The sequence below is a fragment of the Solea senegalensis genome, linkage group LG10 (assembly GCF_019176455.1).
Source record: "Solea senegalensis isolate Sse05_10M linkage group LG10, IFAPA_SoseM_1, whole genome shotgun sequence".
NCBI lineage: Eukaryota > Metazoa > Chordata > Actinopteri > Pleuronectiformes > Soleidae > Solea > Solea senegalensis.
Genome location: NC_058030.1, coordinates 13,898,550 through 13,914,842, shown reverse-complemented (window position 1 = coordinate 13,914,842; position 16,293 = coordinate 13,898,550). Strand labels below are relative to the sequence as shown.

General features: G+C 38.1%; 1 protein-coding gene across 2 annotated transcripts; it reads left to right on the top strand.

The window, feature by feature from the left end:
- Positions 1-4,424: 4,424 nt before the first annotated feature.
- Positions 4,425-16,212, top strand: arih1 (ariadne ubiquitin-conjugating enzyme E2 binding protein homolog 1 (Drosophila)). Of its 2 annotated transcripts, none has more exons than XM_044035703.1 (14): positions 4,425-4,883; positions 8,607-8,674; positions 8,770-8,917; positions 9,501-9,593; positions 9,693-9,748; positions 10,252-10,318; positions 10,441-10,547; positions 10,643-10,685; positions 10,818-10,889; positions 11,112-11,242; positions 12,261-12,318; positions 13,224-13,484; positions 13,639-13,751; positions 13,833-16,212. In XM_044035703.1, the coding sequence occupies exons 1-14, from the start codon at positions 4,596-4,598 to the stop codon at positions 13,915-13,917; spliced, it is 1,590 nt and encodes a 529-aa protein (XP_043891638.1). In that variant the 5' UTR covers positions 4,425-4,595; the 3' UTR covers positions 13,918-16,212. The 2 variants fall into 2 exon arrangements, with proteins under 2 accessions (XP_043891638.1, XP_043891637.1); XM_044035702.1 differs by having other exon boundaries at positions 12,261-12,321.
- Positions 16,213-16,293: the final 81 nt, after the last annotated feature.

Genomic DNA, 16,293 nt, shown 5'->3' with positions numbered 1-16,293 from the left:
TTTATCCACTCATTACCTCTGTGAACGATTTACACATGCAGCCAATTGCTAACCATCTGCTGCCATTATCTGGATGATTGTGTATTTAGCACAGACATTTGTGATGACAGAGACATGTAAGCAAATTAACATAGTCAAACCGTCAATCAGCCTCTGACAGATCAACTTTTCCTTTATATAAATGCTATTTCTGCTCTGGATATTACATACAATACATTGTACTGCATCATTTGCAGCTCACAAAACACTGGAGGCATGTGATGTTGGCCTGCAGATGATGCCCCTAAAAGCTGATTCACAAATCTTTGCATCAGTCTAAGCAGCTTTTTGATATAATCTTGTTGAACTTCATTTATGGTCAAAGACTGAGATTAACTTTTAACACTGTTGCAATTCTTTCTAAGCACAGGGAACAGGTGTCTCAAGTTGCTAAGAAAAATATATTCATATTTATAATGAAAGACATTCTGGCATCACAAGATGAATCAAATTAAATTTAAATGTAGTTATGCAAAATGAATGAATGAGTGCTACAGCAATAAAAGGTTCAATGTCACGTCATGCAGCTTCTATTATATTGCACTCATCATGTGTATCTGATTTCAAGGTGGAGAGAGTGCTCAACCAAGCTATGCTCAGCTCGGTTCAGTTCAGCATTTCCTGTGCCCCCTTCAAGCCCCACCACTCCCAAATTAGATGAAGAATAAGGATTGAGGAGTCAGCACTGTGGCTACCAGGGATTGCACAGCCTTGCCATCTGCTGTCACTTCTCTAACCCACACACTGGAAAATTAACTATCTCAGTCCATATCAAAGTCATATCATATCAATGGGTAAATTACCGTTACTGAGGGTAAAGCAATGCCATGTATTTGTCAATATAATAAACATTGTTTGAGTAATGAGTAACCCAGCAGTAATGTTCTAGTCATCATGCTCTAAACCTTACCACAAAACTAAATGTTTTCTGTCTTGCTTGATTACTGAGATATTGTGAGGACAAACACAGACACTTCAGGTGGCCTGTTACATATTGATTAAAGCTGCAAACCGTATTGAAAAGCCTTGCACTTCAAGTGACACACCTTTGATTTTTGGATTCTGCATTTAGGAGCAGACGGTTCTTGGACATGGATTCTACTTTCTGCGATAGGATTTCTTGAAAAGGTAAAGAGATTCAACTAGCCCACAGTCTTGGACTTGTTCCTGATGTTGTCTTCTTCAAGCACCAAATGCCCATTCACAATACCCAAGGCGTGTTTTACTTTTCACCAAAGCAGTCATGTGCAAAGTTCTGAAAGATTTTGAAAATGTTTAGAAAATGGTCAATAATTATATCCTTAGAGGCATTATAGGGTACTTGTATAGCAATGCAAATTCTGATTTTTTTTTTTAATAGGTATTAAATACTGTTGGTATTATGTTGTCCATTGTTTTACCTGGCAGACATGTAGAACCTTTGTTTTTAGTTGTATGTTTTATGGGTGCCCACTTATATAAGTATTTATTTTTCATGGTATCACTTCCATTACTGCTCTGATACATGAGGGAGGAGGTGAAGTGACTTTTGCATCCCTTATGCTTCGTATTTCATTATGCTTTCTTGTCATCTGTAAAATGATCATTATTATTATTTATTGTTGGTCTCTCGGAGGAGACAGACACCTTCTAATCATATCACTGTTGCTAACTGAGATTCCCCTGACCTCCCTGGGCACTCATTGCTTCTGATTACTTTTTTCCATACACCTTGGTCAAATTCAGAAACAAATAGATTGTAAAAACTATTCAGTGATAAACATCAGACAATCCTATTTAACAATAGTGGGAAGGCATTTAAATGATTAATCCTCTCACATTTGATTGTGTGTAGAGGTGAGTCATTGAATGGAAACCCCCTTGAATTAGAGCCAGGCATCTTTATTCAGGGTGGTTTCAACTTCTTTTTCTTATAACTTGTGAATACACACATGGATACAATACATTTATAGCTGTTTCAACTTATGATATAGAGAAATGGAGAGAGCAGGTTCAGGTACAGCTTCTTCATTAGAGCTGTCACCAAACTGAACTCACTCAATCACTCTTGTGTTCATGCAATCAAAACTGTGACCAATTTAAAACAGTGCTGATGTTCTTATTATGTATACATGTATGTCATGTTATTATTAAGAGTCTTTAAAATGGCTTGCACTGTCAAGTCTTGATAAGCCACCCACAATGAAACTATGGGAAAGTTCAGGAGCCTTAGGAGTTTGAAAAATTGTAAATCTTTTTATTCTTTTGGCTTCTCTCTTTAGGTGTCGCAACAGTAGATAATTTGTCTCCATCTTGCCCTATTCATTGTGTCCTCTTCTGTTACACCAACTGTCCTTATGTCCTCCTTCACAACATCCATTAACCTTCTCTCTGGTCTTCCTCTTTTTCTTTTTTTCCTACATAAGCAGGTCTCTTTACCATCTTGTGCACATCAACCCTTAGTTCGTCTACACATACTCCTCTGCCACTCCAGATTTCCTCCAACAATACCAGAGTCCCTACTCTCACCTCCACACTCCTTTCCTCATGTCCCGCTGCCTCCTGACATGCCTTCAGCCAACACTAGCCCAATTTCCTTCAGCTCCTTGTTGGTCAATACCACCGATGGCGGTTGTTGTTAACCTGGACCTCAACCGATCTGGTATTTCATTTGGCAAAGGTTTTACACCGGATGCCCTTCCTGATGCAACCCTCCCTATTTATCCGGGCTCACCTTGCTTAATCAGAGAATAAAACAAGTAACCAATTCTGTCTGTATATGTAACACTATAGAACCTTCCCCAATAAACTAAGACATCCAGGGCAACTTGCTCAATGAGCTTTAATAGACATGATATATGTCTCTCATTTGCTAATAGTAGCATGTTAACATGTCTGTGCACACAAATTTTTTGTGTTCGTCAACATTCAATGCTTTAATCACCTCTCACGATACCCCACGGTAGGAGCACATTAAATGAGGCACTTTGGACAATAGTTGAGACCTTTACTCGTGGTGCTCTGGTTCAGTGACTGTGTCGATACTTGCATTTCCATTTGTTATGAAGGCAAAATGGTTACATTTATTATTATTATTATTATTATTATTATTGTTGTCAACATGAAAAACAGAACACAAAACAAAATGCAGTGGACATTTTGCTCTACATTATTCTTTCGTTTAGCTTATTTCATTCATAGAAAAGTAAGATATACACGCACACACACGTACACATACTGTACATACACATATACATACAAAAACAATAATCTACACACAGTTAGATCTAACCAATAAACATTTAATTATATTTCCCCAAAATAAACTTAACAGATTTTTTTTAAATAGGATATTTGACATTCATTGTACATTCATAATTCAATAAATTGTGTCACACACAAAACTACCTTTTAATTTCTGTGAGTAGTTGACTTGTTCTACTGTCAGCAAGGTGAGAAATATGATGAGTATAAAAGATTCTTATTTTAATCACACTAACTGACACTTTATTGGTGTCAAAAATTATGATGTGGCCAAAATATTTCAGAGTTACATTTTAAGATATCAACAAGTATACAAGAATACTTTGAATATTGACTTGTCTTACCTGTATTAGGGATGGGGCAGGGATGATGGATGATTTCTTCCAGAGGTTGAGGTGAAAGGTTGTAGAAGTCTGAAATGGTTACTGCTAATAAAAATAAAATAAAAAAACCCACCTGTTGCTTTGACATACTGGGACCCCAACCCACTGCGATTAGTTGTTCGCAGGGAACTCTGAGTCAATGAATTACTGTTTGTGATTGCAGTTCTATTTAATTGTAATATATGTCACAAATTAACTTGTGTAAGTAAGTTAATTTTCAGCTCATTAACACTGTGTGTGGTGGTTTATTTTACACTGTGCATTTTAGGCCTCCGAGCTCAACAATAAACAATATACTTCATATTTTCAGTGACATTCGTTAAAAACTAATTTTACATCTGGACTTACAACTCCAGATGTAAAATTAGTTATTAATCAGTTGATCAATTGGAGCAAACAGACAATGAATACGAGATAAGGAATACATGTGTACTATAATTGCGTTTTACACATCAGGGAGTGCAAAAGAAATGTCGTTGTTTTGCTGTCCCACATATATTATGACAAGACAGCCTATCCTAGGAATAAAAGGAATAAGAGGCAGGCGGCAATATAACATTGCAGGTTGGACTGATTTATCAATCCGGAATAAGGCATACGGATGCCAGCTGCCGTTGTTGTTGCAGTAGTAGTCATCTGTAACAAAAAATAAGGTTAAGAGAGGCAGTAAATGATCATTACAGACGCCAACTACCGTTAAACGAAAACGAAGAAGAATGTTTCTGACATTTTCTTGTACAGTCCATCTGACGTAAGGCCGTCGTCAGTTGGTGACGCTGTGTCTCTTTGTTGGCTTAGCAGCGGCGACGGTTTGTTGTTATTTTCGCTGCAGCTGAAAACAGATTCGGGTAATTTTTGTTCCACAAGCAACGTTTTCCCACACTGTAGACTTTCAGGTGCGCTTGTCACAAGTTGATAACCACCCTAGGAATGGACTCAGACGAAGGATATAACTATGAATATGACGACGAAGAGGAGGAATGTAGCGAGGATAGCGCCGAAGAGGAGCCCGACGACGACACCCTGGAGCTCGGTGAGGTGGAGTTGGTCGATCCCGTGGTGGCCGTTGGAGAGCGAGACGAGTGCGCCGACACTGGCGGGGGTAGCCACGGTCCCGGGGAGGAGGAGGAAGAGGACTACCGATTTGAGGTTTTAACTGCCGAGCAAATCCTCCAGCATATGGTGGAGTGTATCAGGGAGGTCAACGAGGTCATCCAGGTAGGTAGTTTGGTATGTCAGTGTTAGGAAAGACCGGGGTCCAGACGTTGGGTGAAGCATTAACAGGCCATGGACGTTAGCTTAGCTGTTAGCCTGGTAGGAGTAGTTCACTTAGCTGGAAGTTGGCACATTGGAAACACTGGTACGATTAACACAAAACACACATGTATTTTTACATTTTCTTACCATTTAAATAGTGCATAGTCCATTACACAAACCGGGGCCACTTTAAAGTAGACCATAATGTTCCAGGAAGTAGTCCAGTCCCGATTGAGAAGTTGACAGTAACGTTTGCTATGCTAACATTGGCTCGTAAGTTAGCCAGCGTGCTAACTAGCCAATGCACCGTTAAACAAGCTCCTTACTTGTAACACTTGACGTCTGAAATCAGACAACTAATTAGTCATACTAGACGACAGTTGAAGTCCATTCACTAGCAATTTCAAATTTCACGTGACTAGGTGGGATAAAATAACAGTCAAATAATGTTTATTTTACTGTTAGACGAAAGGCTTGGTCATCGAGTTTGTTAGCCAGATTTATGCTAGGCTACTTCACCTAACGTTTCAACGCGTCCTTATCACGACTTTTAAAAAAATTGGATGGATGATTCACCCAGACATGATCTAGTTACTAGTCAAAAAACTTCATTTTAAGAGAACCTAACGGGCGCCCCCCGGTCTTTCGTTATCTTGGGCCTCCATTTCCTTTCACTTGGCTCCACTTGGGTAAAGAATAAAATTAACATTGGTCTTGACAAACCTCCGCCACAAATTACGTTTTAAGAAAAGCGTTGTGATTTATATACAGCTATATACATCAGGGTAATAATTTACTGAAAGGAAGACTGCAGGTCTATAATATATAGGTTATCAGTGCTGTGAACAGGCACATGGGAGTTATTTCTACATTAGAGACTATGACATGGTGATTATTCTATAAATAGAATTTTAAGTTTAGCGATTACATTTTCGATTTGTTTGTACAACACCAACGAAAAACATTTTCAAATCAAATATCAAAAATCTGTTGTATGAAATTTAGTTTTAAATGTGGAAATCGAGTTATTAATGTGGAATATAAGATGTTTAACCTCACTTAAATGTACTTTTCTGGTAAATGTCTCAAATGACGATACCTGTGAAGAGTGACTGGTTCTGTCTTTTCATATGTAGCCACTATAAAATTCAGAGAACAGAAATGGCTGTAGCCACGTATAACCTTAGAGGTATTGTTAACACTTTATCCAAAAAGTAAGAACATTTCTCAGTAGAACCAGTAAAGCACCACAATCTACAGTCTCTCTAACATATTGCCAACACACATTGAACAGTATACTCTTCATTAAGATAGGATTCATGTTAGGAATGGTGCATCAGGTCACAGTAGTTTTGGGCTAGGCACTCATGTGGTTAAGTTTAGTCATAGTTTGTCATGTCATTCATTAGTACATTGGAACCAATTTCACAATTCACAGTTAAACTAACACATAGGCTGGGATGTTGTAGCATCAGCCAGTGGTAATTATCTGGATAAACAGATGACATATTTCAGTGTGTCATATTCAGACTATTTAATTAACATTTAAGCACACAGATAATGTAGGATTAAACCTGTTATTCGTCAATGTCAATGCTTAAAGTTTACAATTATGTCGCTCAAAGAATTCTCACTGCTCGACTGCAGTATTACTTCTTTTGGCCATAAACAAGTAATGGATGGTTTCTGTGACACTACTCAGTGTGTATGACAACACAAACAGAAAAATAATGGGCTTAATAATGTTCTTAGCCTGTGCTATCATGCACACATACATATATAGTTAACATATAAGTTAAACATATAATTTTAATATTATTACTATTGAACTGAAACTCTAGCTTTTTTCCCCTCCCATTACAGTCAGCTAGTGTCTCTCAGTTCAGGGTATCTGCAAAAAAGTCCAGATAAAACTCTTTCAACTTGTATAAATGCTACAGAGTTCTGATATTCAAACACTGGTCAAGACTGTAGATTGTAATGCTACATTTGGCTTCTGAGCATAAAACTGTTGTTAGGAGCAACATGTGCTTGTTTTATTTTTGTTCATTAGTGTGGACTTAAAGAATTCATGCCAAGGTACATTAAATAATGTCCTATTGGCTAGCTGAAAATCTCCATTGCTGAGGTAGGGCAATAATATCATTAATTTAATAGTAGCACAGAAAAAGTACTGCACTTGTACCTGAGCTGGCTTTAAAGCTGCTTTCAGACAGGACAATGCTCAGAGAACTGGATCTGGACTTTCTCTGTAGTTTGTTGTTTAAATGTGAAAAACACAATAGAAACTGTCTGAGTCTGATGTGTTTAAAACAGCAGGATAATCTGGGTGTATCCAGGTGAGGGGTACTGCCTGGGTCATGTATGCAGGAGGCATGAAGCCTATATTCCATATTTATGCCGTCAGGCACTTTTGCAGTGAACTTTCTTAATTGTAACCTTTTGTTTCCACATTTGAGATTTGTTTTCAGACACCACACACATCTAATAGTTTCTTTTAACATAGTAAAGGAGATCTGTGATAGATTTGAGGATAGTGTTTTGATACTTACATATGACTTCTTGCCTACGCAACTTCGGTATTCCATAAATGTCCTCGCCAATAATTCAGCGTCTTGTGATTGGATCTGTGGCATTGTATAGCTGATTAAAAGGCCACATTTGTGAGGTGAACTTTTCTCAGACATGCCCACTGCAAACTTGACAAGCACAGAGAAAAACACAGATAATCACAAAAGAGAAATTAACTTTTGGAGCCCTCGTACAACACGCATAAATAGATGACATGAGTTCTAGCCTGCACACCCTCTTTTGCAGACATTTTGTTTTTCACGCTGCGCTCCTCTGGACAATCTCCAAACAATATCTGAACTTCAGTGCTTGTCGGAAATCAGCTTTTGACTGCAGCCAAAGGTGACAAGATGATAATAAATGCTACAAGGTTTAAAATAACAACACAAGTAAAACATTTATGTTTTACATACGTTTAGCTGAAAATACATTAAGGTTCAATAACACTTTGGTATTTGCTATGTCATTGTTGGTACTTCAGGACGGCCATGTTGCGAATACAAGTGCTGAAGAAGATGACCATTTAGAACTGACAAAAGTTCAGGACCACATTTGGTTTTACTGCCGTATGCAGAAGATAGTTCATTTCACTTGTTGACATTTTTCCACAGCCTTGTTAATTTTCCCCCTTACACGTCATCTGTCCAGTCATGGCCAATGGTGTGCACATTTTGTAAATCATGTATTCAATGTTCAGTTTGGTGGGTCATAAACAGCTGGCAAACTCCACACATTGTAAAGATGTACTTGGATCATTAAGAAAAACCTTCAGAGAATGTAGGACATAAGCTAATTTAACTTAGTCTGTGGTAACTTCTAAGCCTGTAGTTTGTGGTAGTTTTTATTGGATTATACTGTGATGAAAGAGTTTTCAGATGTGTTTATTAATACTAACTAACATACATGGGTGGTAGCTATGCAGTGTGTGTGAAAACTAATTACAAGTACTGATTATTAAATTATAATCATTCTGATGTAATATGAGGGTTAATCCTGATCCTGAAATGTGTTCCACAAAAGAGATTTTAACATACCAATCTTCAATTATAGGTTGTTGTAATGTAATGTGATATTTAGGGCTTGCTTTTGACCACGTATTTCTCATTCCCCTAGAATCCTGCAACAATAACACGCATCCTTCTCAGTCACTTCAACTGGGATAAAGAAAAACTTATGGAAAGGTAACTGTCTCTGAATTACATCGTTCATTTACCACCTAAGAAAGTGGCTGTTTTCATGCTTATCAAAATGCTTTTTTCTTTTTCAACGTATACAGATATTTTGACGGTAATCTGGACAAGCTTTTCTCTGAGTGTCATGTCATTAATCCCAGTAAGAAGTCTAGGATCCGTACTCCAATAAACACTAGGTCATCGGCACAGGACATGCCGTGTCAGATCTGCTATTTGAACTTCCCCAACTCTGTAAGTCCCATAATGACACCAGAATTTTGTTTTTTGGAGTGTGTTAACTTTGTTCAGGTCTAACATTATGTAGTTGTACACATATTTCAAATTGTTTGTCAAAAGGCTGGACCCTAACTGAGGCATTGTCACTAAGTTATAAACCTGCATTGCTAGGTTTGAAATTGTGGCGGGAAAAAAAGAGGAATTTAGAGGGTGATTTGTTTCGATTTGGCCTAAAGACCAGTGTGCTAATTTTTCTATGGTTACATTCTAATGTGTCTACAGTTTCTGTGGCAATCACAGTTCTTGGCAGTATGGTTTAATGTCATACTTAATCAGGTTGGTCCCTTCATGTCCATCATGTTTTGGAATGCAAGAGGTCTTCCAGAAACAATATTTTAAAAATTTAACAACTGAAAAAATATATATATATATAAAAAAACATTTTTAAAACCAAGCATTGCAAAAGTAGTTTGTTAGAGTTTTGTTTGGGCAAATGTGCATTTTGCCTCACTCCGGAGCCTATGCTTTGTCTAGTTACTAAAAGTGAATATGCCCATGTTATGCCTTGTTTGTTTCATTTGATGATTTTCTCTTACAGTATTTTACAGGCCTGGAGTGTGGACACAAGTTCTGCATGCAGTGCTGGGGAGATTATCTGACCACCAAAATCATAGAAGAAGGAATGGGACAGGTACCAACTGAGATTTCCTGAACACTTAGTACAAAAACAACCATAGTCTTTTAATTGCTCAGTCTGACTAATGACATTTTTTCTGTGTTGTCTTTTTAGACAATTTCTTGTCCCGCTCATAGTTGTGACATTTTGGTTGACGACAACACAGTCATGTGAGTATCCGTTTGTTTTTATACTGTTCTAACGGGAAACAAAATGATGGCTCTTGTGGCCATATCCTAAGAATTTCTTAGTGGAATTTCTGCTATAGACCAACATTACTGCTTTAAAGTGTTTATGTTTAACCTGCAGTGAAAAGGAACCTCCTCATTGGAAGCATGGACGCTAATCTCTTGCACCAGCTGTTAAGCCAACAGTAATTGTCTTAGCCTACATTCTGATCCCAATAGCCAGCAAGAGATTTATTAGTGTTTTCATTTATTACTTTAAGATGCTACAGGCACTGACACATATGTTCTTAAGACAACATTTAAATGTTAAATCATGGTTAATGGACCGTGGTAAGATCATAAGTGTTGCATATTTATACAAGAAAATCAAGTTTTCTGACTGTAATGTTGGCTCAGGAAAAAGAAAAACTATATTGCTTGGAAGGAAGCTTTTAGCCATTTTGTGTAGGCAAAACTAATGGTGAATTGTGTGTCCTTTCCTGTAGGCGCCTCATAACAGATTCAAAAGTGAAGTTGAAGTACCAGCATTTAATTACAAATAGTTTTGTAGAGGTAAGCAATTTTTTCTCTGTAATAGGTATTATCCAAATTAACTATAACACTTTGGCTTGTCATGTTAAGCATTAGACTTGCCTGCTTGGAAAAATACATATTGTCTCATTCTTTCTCTCTAGTGCAATCGACTGTTAAAGTGGTGCCCAGCACCAGACTGCCATCATGTTGTCAAAGTCCAATACCCAGATGCCAAGCCAGTGAGGTGCAAGTGTGGCCGTCAGTTCTGGTAAGAGAGTTTGTTCAAAAAAATTATAAGTTTGATTTTTATTGACTGACATTACAAGTACTTTATTTGAGACGCAATATGCCCTCATGTTGCAGTTTCAACTGTGGAGAGAATTGGCATGATCCTGTTAAGTGTAAGGTAAGCCTATCTGGAGTGCTTGAATGTTTCACTATTACCAGAAATATAAAGTAATTTACTTTTCCTTCCTTTTAAAGTTGGCTTTTACTCTCAGTGTAATCATTTCTGATTGTCATCTTAATGATTTTGTAGTGGCTGAGAAAATGGATAAAGAAATGTGACGATGACAGTGAAACTTCAAACTGGATTGCAGCAAATACGAAGGTAAGGAATGAGCAGGGTCTGTTTGTTTACTTAATAAGTTGGTAGTGTTTTGGATACAAACAACAACGTATATATTATTATTATTATACAACATAAGAAAGCTAGCCAAAAGAAATCAAGCAGTTTTAGTATTTAGTTTTTTTTCCTCTAATTTCTTTTTTGTAAAACACTTGGCTTTGGGTAGGGACTAAATCATTTATCATTTATACCCTCTCCTGACAGGAGTGTCCAAAATGCCATGTGACCATTGAGAAAGATGGTGGCTGCAATCATATGGTCTGTCGAAACCAGAACTGCAAAGCAGAGTTCTGCTGGGTCTGTCTTGGTCCATGGGAGCCCCACGGCTCAGCCTGGTGAGAAATAATGCACACACAGTAAATGCAGTGGAGAGGTTAAGCCCTTGTTAGGGGTTCTAACAGAGTTCAACATTGGTTATTATAACTAATAATCATGAAGTGTCTCATTATATTTTCCCGTTGTGTCAAGATGAGGTCGTTCTTTGGATATTATAGGCAAATGTCGGTCTGTTTGCATACCTGCAAAGAGGGAGAGAGGATGATAGACAGGGAGAGGACTGTGCAGGATGAAGTTAGAGTAGCAAATGGAGATAGGAGGAAGCAGCGGAGAAAGAAGTGATCCTCAGATTCACTGTAGAGTCACTAATGTACAGCAAATTACATTTCCTGTCACAAGCATCCTGACCAAAATCATTTGAGAGTTTTTTTCATTCTGACACAAACAGGCAGTGCTTTTCGGCCGTACTTCATTTCTGAAAGTTTACAGATGCAAAGGAAACGTGAACTAATTTACACTACAACACACTACTTACTGTAATGAAAAGCAAGAATTTTAAATATGAACATTATCAGTTATGAGGTCTTGAATTGAGAAGAAAGATGCAGATTCCAGTTTGGCTCTTCAAAATATTTACTTGGGTTGAATGTTGGTGAGCTATACTGAATTTTCAAGTGACCTACATGATCAGTTTTCCCTAATGATGAAACTCCTCATAATAGAAATTAACCACAATTTATCAACTTAATGTCCAAGCTTTATATCTGGATGCGCAATACCATTGTATGTTGTCCTGTCTCTGTTCTCAAAGGGACTTAATACATTTTACCACGGGCTTTGATTATAATTTCTAAAAAGTTATTCTATTTGCCACTGAGGTGTTGTGGGCAGAAGAAGAAAGTTGCATAAAATCCAAATGCTCAAGTAAAGTTCATATGAGGTAAATGTCGTTCATTAAGATGTTGTTTTATCTGTAATGATTACTTTGAATATCCTGACTTGGTAAATGTGAAATGTCTCGCTCTGAGCAGTAAAATGTGTGTTCTGGCATTCTTTAAAATATTGTCACTGTTTCAGGTACAACTGCAATCGCTACAATGAAGATGATGCCAAGGCAGCCAGAGATGCCCAAGAGGTAGTAGTAAAATTATATTGAGCCCAAACATATATATCAAAGCCATTGCTTACTGTTTATCTTTGACCCTACTCCACTGCAGCAGAACAAAGAGAATGAAAGACTCATTGCGTGATAACGTCACAGGTCCACGACAGTATCAAGGCACTTGGATTGGCGGTATCTCGACGTCCCCTACTGCTCCGCTGATTCTCGCTTCCTGTTCTGGTCAATTTTCATCCAGCTCACTGCTTTCTCCAAAAAAGAAAAAAAAATCAAGTCAGCACTGCAATTAAATCTTAGCATAAACTGGCCTAGCCTCAAAATAACCAAGCAGCCAACAAAATAAATGAACATTCACAATGCATCGGTGTATTATTAGTGTGGACCCAGATTGTGTCAAACATGCTTAAGACACACCATCCATTTGCCAAAATGGTACGAGCACCTGCTTAATATTTATTGCGTCATTAAATGTCCATCCATCCATTTTCTACCAATCTATCCTCCACATGAGGGTTGTGAGGGGTGCTGTGCCAATCTCAGGTGACCTAGAGACGGGATACACCCTGGACAGATCACCAGTCTATCACAGGGTTCACACAGAGACAAACAACCATCCACTCACACACCTATGGTCAATTTAGAGTGTCCAATTTACCAAATCTCCATATTGCATCCTGGACTGGGAGGAAACTGGAGAACCCGGAGAAAACCCACGCTCACGAGGAGAACAGGCAAATTCCACGCAGAAAGGCCCTTGTTGTCAGTAAATGTAATGTTGTGAAATATTATGAATGGTTATGACATACTTCATATTTAACATGGCTAACTGTTACTCATTGAAGAATAGCATATAGTCAGAAATGCATATGATTTAACATTACGAAGAGCTGGAATTAAAGCTAGTTTTATGCTGTGTGCAGCGCTCCAGGGCCGCCTTGCAGAGGTACCTGTTCTACTGCAACCGCTACATGAACCACATGCAGAGCCTGCGCTTTGAGCACAAGCTCTACGCTCAGGTCAAGCAGAAGATGGAGGAGATGCAGCAGCACAACATGTCCTGGATTGAGGTGCAGTTTCTGAAGAAGGCTGTGGATGTGCTGTGCCAGTGCCGCTCCACGCTCATGTTCACTTATGTCTTTGCCTTCTACCTCAAGAAGAACAACCAGTCCATTATTTTTGAGGTATGGTTAAAGGGAATCAAATCAATTTTGATTAGAAGCGGTTTTAGTTTTTAGTTATTTTTTTCATTATTCGTATTATTATCACTGACCTTAAAGTTGTTTTTGTTTTTTCATGCTGTGAACTAATATGTTTTGTCACTTTTTGGTTGTTCAGAACAACCAGGCAGACCTGGAAAATGCCACAGAGGTGCTGTCTGGCTACCTAGAGCGGGACATATCCCAGGATTCCTTGCAGGATATCAAGCAGAAAGTTCAAGATAAGTACAGGTCAGTGATGGATGAATTATAATCCACACCTGCCACTGTTTGTGTTTTCTCAGACTTCAGTAAATTCTCTTGTTTCTGCAGATACTGCGAGAGCAGGCGAAGAGTGCTGCTACAGCACGTGCATGAAGGCTATGAGAAGGACCTGTGGGAGTACATTGAGGATTGAGGACACGTCCCAGTGCAACGGACTCTTGAGTATCTTGACAAACTAGAGCGCTGATGCAATTTAACAGGGCAGCACGGGCCTTCTGCCGCCTCTTCTCTGGCAAAACAACAATTTTTTGCATCATTTTTCCTGGATTTGTTTAACAAAATCTTAAAAATAAATTATATTTAAATAAAAGGTAGAGTAATAAAAAGAAAGTGTACTACAGTATTGTTAGCAACAGAGTGGAGTCTTGAGAAAGCAGAAAATCCATCATCTTAAATACATCCTTTTTGGCTTGTATTGTAACACCTTCCCTGAACAATTTTATTTTTCAGTTGTTTTTTTTTTGCTTGTGAATCTTTTCTGTTTTGATTTTGATTTTTTGTTTTCCCATTAGTGTGAAAATGTTTTCAACAGCTTTAATTGTCCTGGCCATGTCTGCTATGTGTGGTGAGATCCTTGTCTGGGTGGCTGAATGTTGATAGGCTGATTGCAAGGGGCAAAGACATTTCAGGGAGGTGGGAGGAAAAAAAAACATCAAAAGAACAAAATAGCAAGTCTGTATTTTTCAATTTGTAAATAGTCCATATGCATGGAAGTTAAAGAGCAAGAGTGGCACGTGTTCGCATAATTTTGAAATATTTATTATTTACCAATATTGAAAAGGTGTACTTGCCATGTAGGTTGAGTCTGTTTCCTCCCTCATAATATTTGGGGGTTTGGTCTTTGGCAATAACGCATTCGCCCTGTCATTCTCAGTCTCTTTATAGCAGTGCACAATTACACCTTATCAGTAAATCTAAATGGAGACTGGTAAAATAGGGTTTCTCTTAGTTGATGAGTGATCAGTTTTACACTTCAAGGGAAAGGTTAAATGCACTGGCCCCGTGCTCCTCTATTCTAACCATTTGCTGCACCCTCTTAGTTGTTTTAGAGGTGTTTAACATTTAAGAACTTTACTAATTAATTGCAAGAGCCAAACTGAGTGACATTCACTCTCTCTCTTTTCTTTTCTTTTTTCTTTCTTTCCCAATACGGCTTGGAGTAGCCCTCAAAGCTGAGCTTGCACCTTGGGGATTGAATGAGGGTAATAGAATGTACTGACGGCAGAGCTTTGTAGTGCTGCTAATTGGGCTGGATCACTGTCAGAACAGGGTCAGACATTTGCATTACTCTTGCAGGAAATACTTGGATGGATGGTATGGGGCTGATGATGGTGGCCATGTCTCTTTGAAGATTGCTTTAAACAGAGCTACTCAGATGGACTTGGGTGAACCATAGGCGGATGAGGAATAGAGGGCAAACTTATAAAGGTTGTAGGACTTTTTTATTACGCTGTTATGCTTCTGCATTAAAGACTGTATTTTCGCACATGGGTTAAGGATTCGAAATGTCAGTGCCCCTCCAGGTTTTGCATTGTTCAGTATGATGGTTGCTCTGGTTGTCAAGCTCTCTGCTTGTTAATGCTCGTTCATGTCTCTGGAATATGGCAGTCTTCACAAGATTGACTGGAGGGGACATGAATATACAGGCACTGATGCAAGTCAGTTAAAACACATCCTTTGCCCCAGGTTGAGATTTTTGGGGAATTCTATCCCAAATGCTTCTTATGTGTTAAAACTTATTATTTTATCCTAGCAAATTATAAACTGTATTGTTTATTTGAATAAATGTCATGAGAAATCTCACTTTTGGGAGTACTGTGTGAGTCATTAGAGTAGGTTTGGTCTCAGTCATCTTAATTACTCAAAACATCCATGATGCATTTCTGCACTGTTTATTTTGCAGTGTTAGTGTTCTACAGAACTTGGCAGAGCTGTGTCTTCCAGAGTAACATAATGTAATTTAATGAAACAAATAGATTTTAGGCTCAAATGTTAGCTCTTTTGCGCTGTTTTTTTTTTTTTGCAGTTTGAACAGTGAAGATCAATTGGTTTGTGTGCCACAAATGAATACTTTTTTTTTTTCACTCAAGTTATGAACCAATGACAACATAAGTTAAAGGGACATCAAAAGATGGGCTCTTTTCACTCAGCTGTCTTGCAGGTAACACCATTGCTGTGATCACTGGGCTAATGTGCTCTAAAGTGCTTACTCTGTTCTCTGCCTGCTAGCAATTCATGGACATTTTGAAGTGTGAAAAGTCATAGAAGCAGCTACATACATTCATCTGATACATCCCAAAACTTTTAATACTTTTCTACAATGTTTTCTTTATGCCATCAAAGGTGTTAAATTTCCTACTGGTGTGAAAATGTGGAAGAACTTAGTTGTTTGTTTTGGAGAAAACATTAAAGTGCAAAATGTTGCAAACATTGTTCTGCCATGGGTGGTTGTTTGATGATTGACACAATGCTTTTTGTTGTGGCGGCAGCCATTTGAACTTTAAAAATC